Source organism: Marmota marmota, unplaced genomic scaffold, assembly GCF_001458135.2.
Source record: "Marmota marmota marmota unplaced genomic scaffold, marMar, whole genome shotgun sequence".
NCBI lineage: Eukaryota > Metazoa > Chordata > Mammalia > Rodentia > Sciuridae > Marmota > Marmota marmota.
In genome coordinates, this window is record NW_026004731.1 from 193,916 (window position 1) to 205,198 (window position 11,283).

At 39.6% G+C, this 11,283-nt stretch overlaps 1 protein-coding gene across 3 annotated transcripts; it reads right to left on the reverse strand.

Moving 5' to 3' along the window:
* Positions 1-5,982: 5,982 nt before the first annotated feature.
* On the reverse strand, positions 5,983-10,348 carry LOC107160582 (T-cell surface glycoprotein CD1b-like). Of its 3 annotated transcripts, XR_007345199.1 has the most exons (7): positions 9,946-10,348; positions 9,408-9,674; positions 8,529-8,807; positions 8,135-8,416; positions 7,808-7,901; positions 7,325-7,473; positions 5,983-7,115 (listed from the first exon to the last, which is right to left on the reverse strand). XR_007345199.1 is itself a non-coding variant. In XM_048797545.1 (6 exons), exons 1-6 carry the CDS (start codon positions 10,046-10,048, stop codon positions 7,061-7,063), a joined length of 1,062 nt encoding a protein of 353 aa, XP_048653502.1. In that variant the 5' UTR covers positions 10,049-10,345; the 3' UTR covers positions 5,983-7,060. The 3 variants fall into 3 exon arrangements, 2 of the variants coding, with proteins under 2 accessions (XP_048653502.1, XP_048653501.1); XM_048797545.1 differs by lacking the exon at positions 7,325-7,473 and having other exon boundaries at positions 9,964-10,345; XM_048797544.1 differs by lacking the exon at positions 7,325-7,473 and having other exon boundaries at positions 9,946-10,343.
* Between the last annotated feature and the right edge of the window lie 935 nt (positions 10,349-11,283).

The window sequence follows — 11,283 nt, forward strand, 5'->3', positions numbered from 1 at the left end:
TTATTAAAATGTCCATACTTTCCTAAGTGATCTACAGATTTAATGTAAGAGACCAAAAATGAGTCCACACATTCTTGGTGAGCTGACTTTTCACAAGCATGCTAAGAATTCGCACTAGGAAAAAAGGGTCATCTCAACAAATGGTAATGAGAATACTGCACCTTTATATGCAAAAGAAATAAATTAGACTCTTATATCAAACTAGATATGAATGTAAATTCAAAATTGACTGAAGACTTAAATGGTAAAACTAAAACAGCAAAACTACAAGAATAAAACTTAGAGAAGGGCTGGGGTTGTAGCTCAGTGGTAGAGCGCTTGCCTCACATGTGGGAGGCCCTGGGTTTGATCCTCAGCACCATATAAGTAAAAATAAAGATATTGTGTCCATCAACAACTAAGAAGAAAAAAAAAACTTAGAGAGAAGATCTTTTACCAGCTACTGTTGAAAATGTGCTATAATCATCTGTTGACAACCTGTATTTCCATCAAAGGAGTATAATTATGACATTAGAATACATTTAACGAAACTACAACAGAAGATATCAAATAACATCAACCTATAAGTCTTCAATTGTCAAAGATTTTTTAAATAAAGTCCTGTCTTTTCTTTTTAACATCTATTTTTATTTTTTCATTAAGGTTACCAAAAAAAAAAAAAAGCCAGAAGCAGTGGTGCACACCTTAATCCCAGGGACACAGGAGGCTGAGGCAGGAGGATGACGTGTTCGAGGCCAGCCGGGGAAACTTAGCAAGACTCTGTTTCAAAAAAAAAAAAAAAAAACATAAAGGCTAGAAATTTAGCTCAGTGGTAGAGCTTCCCTGGGGTCAACGTCCAGCACAAAAGGGAAAGAAAAGAGTTTAAGATAAAGATGTAGAGGGTAAGTGCCTGGACAGTGTTATGTGCTCACACAATTGGACCTCTTCAGAACCTCTATTTTAGTCTCGGCATTTCTTCAACCTTCCAACTTCTGTCTACACTCAATATCCTTTCTGTGATTAATTTCTAGAGGCTTTACATATTCAAGGTTTTTTTTTTTTTAATTTAATCCTATAGGTCAATGGCCTTCTCTTTTTTATGTTCCATAGGAAATGTCTCCTTAGATAGCAATTCCACACATTTGAATTATGAAGTAATGTCCCTGATCAGCACAGTGAAGGGTTATTAAAAAAAATGTCTCTTTGGCAGTATTAATCCACAATACTTGGATAATTTCCCTGACCTCTTGTTATATCACCTTCAGATTCTCAAAAGCCTTATATAATTACTTCCAAGAGCACCTCTGAAATTTTTTCATGATTTTACTAATAGTCCATTGAACTTCCATTTCTTCAAAATCCATGTGCAAGTCCCTCTGTCCTTATCCCCACATCTTAAGTCATCAATTGAAATATATAATCTGAGTCAAGGCTATTGACATGAACGGGGTCCACATGATCCAAAGGAGCTCTGAGGCCCTTGGAGCTAAAATTCCAAATGGAAATCCCTGCAATTCTTCCTATTTCTGTTACATTTTTGTTCCACAGGAAATAAGCTTTAAGTTATATTACCATCTATTATAGTAGTGCTGTCTCATAGATCTACTAACATGATTGAACTGTTCTGTGATGATCAGTACAGAATTGAATTGAATTGGATTAATTGAACTGATCTAAATTTGGGAAAATGCATTTTCAATACTTAAGCTCAAAATGGTATCTTCTGAGTTTTTATCCACATTTTCCTGGTTTTCTATGGTACATACACACCCAGCATATGTATCAAACCAGCCAGGCCCTCCCCTTATATCTGAATCCTCAAGACAGACACTGCTCAGCTCAAGAGGGGACCCAATACACCTGCGCAGTGACAGAAGTGCTTCATTTGAGGACTCTGAAGGATCCATCACAAAGTCCTATTCTTTTCCATCCACACTACCCACCCTATGCTGTTCTATATTCAATGACTAAAAATTATTGTTCCTTGATTCCTTGCACTATCAGTGAAGTACACTAGGGGGCGCAGTTGCCATCACCTAAAGCTGGCTTGTCATTACCATGAGTGCCACTACTCCAGCCAACTCCAGCCAAGACAGGTGACAAACCTCAAGCAGTCCACGAAGCTGCCCAGTGTGAAATATTTCAGAAACAGATTTACTACTGAATTTCAGATTTTAAATTCCTCGTATCTGGTTAATTGAACATAATGTACCTCTCTTTGTAACGTAAACTTTTCTTTCTACTTCTCCCACTCAAAGGCTTTTTATTTACATTGATCTGAATTTATATCTTAGAGTAAATTTCTCTAGATTAAGTGTTGCTTCATCTGGCATGTAATGTGTTGGTCACATTATCAGTTAATATACTTTAGAAACTTCTGGCCTGAGATCTCTCTGTCTCTGTATCTCTCTTCTCTCTTCTCCCTCACCACTCTCTTTCTCTTAGACTTTACTATATTTTAATTTCTTTTAATTTTAGAATTCAAGAAATGGCGTAAAGAGAATATAGAGAGTTGCCATATAGCTCTCGCCTAGTTTACCCTAAGATTACATCTTATATTACTGGTAGATTTGTTAAAACTAAGACATAAACATTAGCATCTGCTCAAAGTTTTCATCCAAGATATCATACTGCAATTAGTTTGTTTCTCTTCAGTCTTCTCTGATCTGTTTTCATGACCTTGATAATTGCAAACAGTATTGGTCAGATGTTGTAAAATGTCCATCATTTCAGGTTAGTCTGATGTTTCTTTCATGACTGGTTTGCCGTGTGGATTGGAAGGGAGAGTACCATTATGCAAACCCTCCCATCCATCATCTCAGAAGCCCGTGACACCCACAAGACTTACCACTGATGGCATTAAACTTGATCTCTTGGTGAAGTGTGGGAGGCCATCCTCACATGAGAGGCGCTTAGACACAACTGTGTCAGAGCTTTCCCTATCCTTCTCAGGTCAGAGAGGTTGTCCTTGTGAAGGCGTGCCTGGCCACTGCCCTGAAGACCCAATTGTCACTTCTGACCTTGGGATGCTGCCCCCCTTAATCTTCATTGGATGGGATTTTCCCACTCCCTGGCGTGTTCTCTCTCGCTCGCTAGTCTCTTCTGTAAACCTCGCCACCACATTAGGTGGCTGGAGGCGGGAGCTAGGAGAAGCCCTCTGGGAGCTGGTATTAAAGGTAACGAGAGTAGTGTTTTACTCACGAATCGAACCTTCTTTAATGAAGCCAGCGCTGGTCTCTGGGCAGAGTGAAGGTTCTATATGCTAGCTATTTCCACTGTAAAGTTATTTTTCCCTTTGCACAAAGGCCAGCCCACATTAAACTTCATGTCTTGGGTTAGATTTCTGTAACAAAGATGTAGTCTTGTTTTCTTGTTTTTAATGTATTCATAATTTATTTATATCTGGGAGGACTAACACATATTTATTTTCTACTTTGGGTTTTTCCTGGGTATTATACCATCTGTAAGTCACCTTTTCGCCTGACCATATCAGTGACTTACTTCTCTTTCTCTGTTTATATCCATTTCCCTAATTTTCCCGTGCACACTGATTCCCCAAGCCTTGGCCTGAATTCAGCTCTACAGTCATCTCTATCCCTGTTATAACACTATGTAAGAAACTTTCTATAGGAATTGAAACAATAGTGTTAACTAAATTGTTTTTCTCTATATGGATATAACTAGAGCGGGACGACCAATTCCAGGATTTTTTTGCTATCCCTGTCTGTGAAATGAAAACTTCACAAAGAGTCATTGTGAAGATTAAGTGAGGAATTCAGTGAATATCACAGAAGAAACAGTTAACAATCATGGGCTGCTAGTACCACTAGAACTGCTACAACCAAGATCATCATCACAGACAAGCTCAGTAACTCCAGGAAACACTGATGCCAACCTTGTAATGTGTAATATACCTGAAGGTGCTGATCACTTTCATCTGCTTCTTAGATTACTAAATCTTTAAACTTTCCAGGTCTTGATCCTAATAAATTTTGGCTTTTTGGGGGAAGGAATCCACAAAATTTTTAAAATATTTTGCTTGACTTAATAATAGTTGTATTAATTATGGAGTACACTGAAACATCTCAATACATGAATGCATTGTGGCATTTAAAAATTAGATTAATTAATATATTGATGGGCTGGGGTTATAGCTCAGTGGTGGAGCACTTACTAGCACGTGTGAGATACTGGGTTCAATACTCAGCACCACATAAAAATGTATTTATTTATAAAAATAAATAAATGAATAAATAAATAAAGGTATTGTGTCCATCTACAACTAAAAATATTTTTAAAAAAGAAAAAAAATTAAAATATTCAAAATATATTCATCACCTCACATATTTGTAGTTTTCTTTCTAGTTTATTTATCTATTTATTTTTACTGGGGATTAAACCCAGGGATGCTTTTAAGCACTATGTTATTGACTTACAATAGCGGTTAAAATTTCACATTTGCCCATGGTGAATAATATTATTTGGGGAAAACTTTTTTACTGAGTAAAACTAGTAAAGATAGATTTTGAAAAATATCATCTATTTTGAAATATCTGAGAGCCATCAAGACAGTGAGGGATTAGAGGTCCATGATTCAAGAAAGGAAAGAAGTCGTAAGGTAAAGCCTGGCATCTGAAACCACATTTCTTCATCTACAGGTATCTGGGAATTCCAAAAGCACAGCAGAGAGGGGCGAGACTGAGCAGAACTTTCTGCAGGGCCATGGGACCCAGGAGAAAATAACTAGAATGTGGAGCCTACATAGAAGACACACAATGGTCAATACATTCAGTATGAGGTTGCAACCCCAAAACCTTACATCCTAAATCCCTAGGCCCTAGGACTAAGGTGAATCATCAGTAGAAAAATAAATAAATAAATAAAGCAGCCCTAATAAGTGATTAAAAATCCAAATTTGAATAATTTCACTTCCCAATCTGATGAAAAGCAACAAGCATTGCTAGTCCCCAACCCTGTAAGGCTGAACAATTGAAAGGAAAAATAAATAAAATAAATAAATATTTACTCTTTGCCATATTTAAATTCTATTTAGATTTTTAAATTAATGGAGAACAAAAATTTAAATATCTAACAACCATAAGACATAGTCAGAAGAAGTATAAATGAAATTAAAGTGTTCTGTGGTTGAGCTAGCAGGAAGTCAGGAAGCACTAAAATATCAATTTCTATTAAAACTTAACATGTAGGATTGTGTAAAACTTCCTAAGTTGGCCAATTAAAGTGCTAAAAGATCATGAAATCAACAAGTTAAGAAATGAGAAAATGCTGTAGTTAGAAATACTTAATCTGAAATAGGCAGAACACAAGGGAAGGAGAAAAAGTTCAGAAAAAGAGGAATAAAATAGTAAAATGGTAGATTGCACGTTAATTAGTTAGTTAATTTATTTATCTGTTTATTTATTTATTTATTTATTTATACTGGGGATTGATCCCAAAGGTGCTTAACTACTTACCCACATTCTCAGCCCTTTTAATTTGCTTATTAATTGATTGATTTTTTTTGAGACAAGTTCTCACTAAGTTGCTCAGCCTCCTTAGTCACTGGCACTACATGTGTGCAACACCACACCCATCCAGAGTAGATGGTAGATTTAAAACCAAATATATCAATAATTTCATTAATGACAATTAATTTCATTAATTGTCTAAGTGAATAGAAAGCAACATACCTATATTATACTTACAAGTGACAAAAACAGAGATTTACAAATTAAAGAGATGGAAAAAGATATACTTCAAAAACACTAGAAACCTGTATGGATGCACTTATTTTAGATAATCACCATATGGGCAAGTAAGCATTATTCAAGTTAAACCAGTAAGTTCATCACAAGGAAGATAGAACATTCGTAAACACTGTGCATGTGTGATGACACTTTCTCTAAGTTATAAAACAAAACTATGGTGCAGAAAGAGATGTATTAAAATCCACAACTTTGGTGCAGAATTTTTAATAGACTTCTGTGAACAACAAAGTATAAATAAGATTTAAACATTTTTAATAAACATGACTTAATGAAACATTTAGAATTCAAAACTCTTAAAACCAAAAAGTATACATTCTTTTAAAGTAAACCTGGGACATTCATTATCAATATATGTTCGTGAAGCAACATACACTTCAGATAGCTAAAAGTGTACAAAATGTTTCCCTGACACAATTAAGTTAAAAATCAGTGATTAAAAATGCAACCAGAAAATTCCCCCATGTCTAGAAATTCTGAAATACGAATTCTGAATACCTGATGTGTCAAAAAGCAGACATTATAGGAAACATCAAGCTGACAAAGGCAACCCAGCACGTCAGACTTTCTGATTTGCACTAGTGCCCTGCTTCAAGGAAATTTTTAGCATTAAAGCACATATGGGAAACTAATGGCTGAAAATAAGTTACTTAAGCAACTGCATCAAAAACTTAGGAAAAAAAATACAAAAGCAATTTAAACTCAAGGAAAGTAGGAGGAAGAAAATAACAAAGAAAATGATAAGATCATAGAAACAACCATCAAAACCAAAAGTTAGTTCTTTTGAAAACTTTATGAGTCGATACACCCTTGTCAGGATAAGAGGAAAAAAAAAAAAAGAACAAGAGTTAAAGTTCACTGGGAGTGTGACTCAGTGGTGGGTGTTTGCCCAGCATGCACAAGGCCCTGAGTAATTCAATCCCCAGAACCATACACACAAAAAAATAAAAACATAGAGAATGAGAACAAATTTTCAATACCAGAGGGAAGGGAAAATAATTATTAATACAGTAATAATAAAAAGAGATGAAGAAGCTGTTAGCAATAAATTAGGCACATTGAATAACTCGTACAACAAAACACTTGGAAAACACAATGTACCAAACTTACATAATCATAAGAAGTGTAAATAGATACCTAAGTGATGAAATTTACGATTGATACCATCTTACAATCAACAGTTTTTGATTATTTTAAATTATGATTATTGTTTGAAACTACGAGGACTATTATTTGATCAAAATCCATGATCACTGGATGCAATGTCACGAGATTGTCGGCTGGGCTAACATCCGAAGCTTCTGGACTTCTTGTACTTATTCTAAGTGGGAGAGAAGACATGACGAGGGTTGACAGATTTCCTGATAAGACCTGACAAGAGAATGACCAAAAATTAGCTCTACATGAGTGATGTATATGGCCACATTCATCGTTCAAAATGACAACTATTGTCATATTGTTAGTCACAATGACAAAATGTGGAAACAGCCCAACTATAAATGAATGGATAAACAAAATGTGGGCAATGATACATGCAATGAGATGTTATTGGGCCTTAAGAAGGAAGGAAACTCTGGCACCTTCTATGACATGGATGAAACTTGAGGACACCTTGCTAAGTCAAACAGGCCAGGGGCAAAGAGACAGATATTTCATGATTCTGTGTATCCGAGGCACAGAGAAAACACAAACTCGCAGAGAGGGAAGGTGCAGCGGTCACTAGCAGGGCCTCGGGAAGGGAAGGAATAGCAGGTTTTTGTTCTTTGTTGATGTTGTTTTTAGGAGAAGTGAGTTTCCGTTTTGTAAAAGGAAAGATCCTGGAGTTGGATGCTGGTAAGGGCGCGAATGGACTTAAAAAAATGGTAAAGATGGTACATTCGACGTTATGTGGATTTTAACACATTAAAATAATAATAATAATAATAATAATAATAGCTCCACACAGAAGATGAGGGTTAAGAGGGGAGTGCTGGTGGAAAGATAGAGACAAGTGTGCTCTAGACAGATGGAATGGTGGGAGGAGTGAGAGGGTGCAGGGCAAAGAACACTTAATAAAAACTTACCGATGCCGCCAAAACCACAAGGCAAGGCCCAGTGAAATGACCAGACAGAGCACCATCACCATCAAAATGATCACAGCAATGGAGACGGAGCCTCCTGCCGATTGGGAGAGGACATGAGATGGTACTTCACATCTCATCCCCGCACCCCTGGTTTTCCTTCAGCCAGCTACCGAGGGCCTCATTCTGTTTCTCCTCCTCCCTTTCTTTTCCTCTTTCCCTTTTTCCCCTTCCTCCTCTCCCTCTCCCTCCCCATCACACTACCCTTCTCCAGTCCCTCTGTGCTTGAGCACCCCCTCCCCCCATCTCCAGCCTGGGTCCCACTCTTACCACCCCAGTAGAGGACGAGGTCCTGCCCTCCTAGACTGCTGTGCTTCACCCTGCAGGCCAGGCCAGCCGCCTCCCCAGCTGCCACATCCAGGGTTGCTTGGAGATACCATGTCCCATCACCATTGGGCATGATATCACTTCTCTGAGTGCCCTGCTGCTCCTGCTCACCTCGCATCCACATCACCCACACGGGCTTTGGGTAGAAGCCAGACACATGGCACACCAGCAGCAGACGGCCAGGCCCAGGGCTGGGGCCACTGGACAGCCAGGCCTCAGGCTTCACTGGGACAGAAAGGGGTACGGATGGTGTCACATTATGACACTAACCCATAGCACAGGGACTGAGAATTTGGGCCTAGGAGAGGTGGTGGAAAGTGAAACAGACAGCACTAACCTTGCCTCTGCAGATCTGCCTTCCCCGCCTCGAGGACACCCAGGAGAAACCGGGGGCAGGTCTCATACAGCAGCTTCTTCACAATGTGGAAGATGTCTCCGTAAGGTCTGAGCAGGGCGCATACGAGCTGTGCCCTGCTGCCCCCTTCTGGAGCAGGCACACAAGAAGAATTCCTGAAGCTCACAAAATCCAGGCCTCCTAAAGCTCCCCTTAAGAAGCTCAGGATGGCTCCCCCGGAGTGCAGCTCACAGCCTGCTATGCCCTGGATCTCAAAGGGGTCTGTGCAGAAGGAAAACAGATGAAAGTTACAAACAAGCAATAAAGAGATAATAGGGAGGACCAAGGATTTTGGATTTGGGTGAGGATAGAAGCTTGGAATCCAAAATAATTACACCATCTAGACACTTTCAGAAGGTGGAGCCATGGAGTTGCTTGTCATAAATGGATCAAGAGCGTGGTAGAATGCGTGGTGGGTAAGAGGGCACAGGAGAGGCAGAGGACAAGGAAGAATACCATGCAGTCACCAAAACAGCATTCTAGAGAGAAGCAGAAGGTCATGTGGACCAAAGGTCGAAGGGATGGATAAAAAGAAGAGCCACACTTTAGGTCACTCAAGCAGCCAGTAGCAAAGTAAGGATCAAATTTCATGGGAAATAAACCAGGGACTGGTCACAAAGCAACTGTCTTCAACTATCACAAATGCAGAAGCAGCCAGAGTTGGGGACACTTTGTGGAGGTGTGGAGGGAGCCTGCTCTATAAAAGAGTGTGCACATAACTGGGCAAAGAAGGGAAAAGAAGAAAGGGCCAGAGGGAGCATTTCCCTCAACCAAGAGAAAACTAGTAACGGGGAAGCCGCCAGGTCTGAGGATTGGACTTACATTCCAACTGGAACTCATGGACGTGGGCCCGCATTTCTCGAATGAATGCAAAGGTATAGACCCGAAATAGCTCCACCAAATCAGATATCTCCACATCACTGAAATTCCCCTTCGACCAGGGCTTCAGGAATATGGCAGTGTCTGCGACACTATTCCAACCATGAATCTGCAGGCCATCCAACCAGCCTGAGCCGTGATATTGTATCCAGGTGCTGTTGACAAAGGATGAGATTTGGATGAGGTGGAATGAGGTCGGCCCCTGGGAGGCTGTGAAGAAAGGAAGGAAAGAGAGTGAAGAGAAAGGGAAAGGCAGGAGGGAAAGAGAAAGCATGCAGCAAACAAAATCCCAGGGTCTGCAGAAACATAATGCTTGGCACATTGGAGAGCCCACAGGGCCTCAGGCTGCAGCCCCACCTCCAGCAGGTGGAAGAAGGCCAGAGTCAAGAGGGGGCAGGACTCAGAGTACACGGGCACCTGGGCAAGGCACCCTGCTTTCAACCAGGTCCTCTGCACCAGTTTACGCCACAGTCATGCTTACCTCCCTGATTGTCCCCACCTGGGTAGAGAACTGCTAATACAAGCAGCAGCAGCATTTCACTGAGGGAGGACTTCTGGCTTTCGGCTGATGTTTGAACTCTCATTTCAGAAACCCTGTTTCTCAGCAGTCTGTAGTGACTTCCTCTCTTCCAATTGAAAAATCTCTTCCTCAGACAAACTCTGCACCAGAGAATTAAAGGTGCCTCCTACTCCTCTGGGGACTCCTACTCCACCTCTCATTTCCCCTGCCACCCTGACTTCTAAGCTTTCTCGTACCTCCCTGACTTCCTTCTTCTGACCTCAGAAGAGCCCCTGTGAGATTTTGAAACACCATTTTACCTCCCTGAACCTTATACCCACCTTATTAAATAAGAGGGTAGTACTAAATAATTGCTCAGATTCCAATCTGTGAGGATTCTTTCGGTTTCTCCCCTCAATTCACCCCCTCTCTTCCCCTCCCCTCTCTTCTCTGCCACTGTTGTGAACCCTTCTCAATATTCTCAGTGTTTCCTTTTTCTTAATTGGTCCTCTTTGGTGTCCCCGACCTCATACTCAAGTCTGGTTCTGTGTGTGTGTGAGTGTGTGTGTGTGTGTGTGTGTGTTCCTCTGTCTGTGTTGATAGTCACTTACCTAAAGGAAAAACATTTTAAAAACCTCCTAAATCCCAGATTCAAACATGATAAATGCTGCAGTTTATAGTTCAAACAAAATTATCTAATACCATACAATTTTTGAGGGTAAAAATGGCATTTGGTACTGTACTACTTTCTCCAAGTTCCCTCCTGACCTTTGGTGTAACAGATATTCATGAGACAAGCAGAACTCTAAGAGCTAAAGTCAAAAATAGCTTTTTGGGGTAACATTCTACAAGAAGTAGGGTCCTTTCCTTTTGCAATAATTCACAAGCTCTGTGACATTTAGGACTTTCCCATCACCATATAAATCATTACTATAGGTAGAAGTAACCTGCCACATTTTTCCTCAATATTTCTTAGGTGTTTGTTCTGAGGTGTTAACTCCTACCTTATCTTTGCATGCCTTTGGAAAGTCTTGTCAATATGCTTAAAATATACTGAATGAAAAATAGAGATCCTAACCAACATCTTGGTTTAAGGATGATTTTTAGATTTTCACTAATGAGGAAAAAAATACAAATTCACATATATCTTCACATCATCTTGGAGAAACATGGTGGAAACCAATTCCAAGTATCAAGGTTTGTCTGCTGCTAACTGATTTTACTATGCAAAAAAGTAATGGAGCTTTCTCTGTTCCCAGAAATGAAAGGCTCACAACAGTAGAAAAAAAAAAAACAGCTTTCATCTACAATTCCCACTGC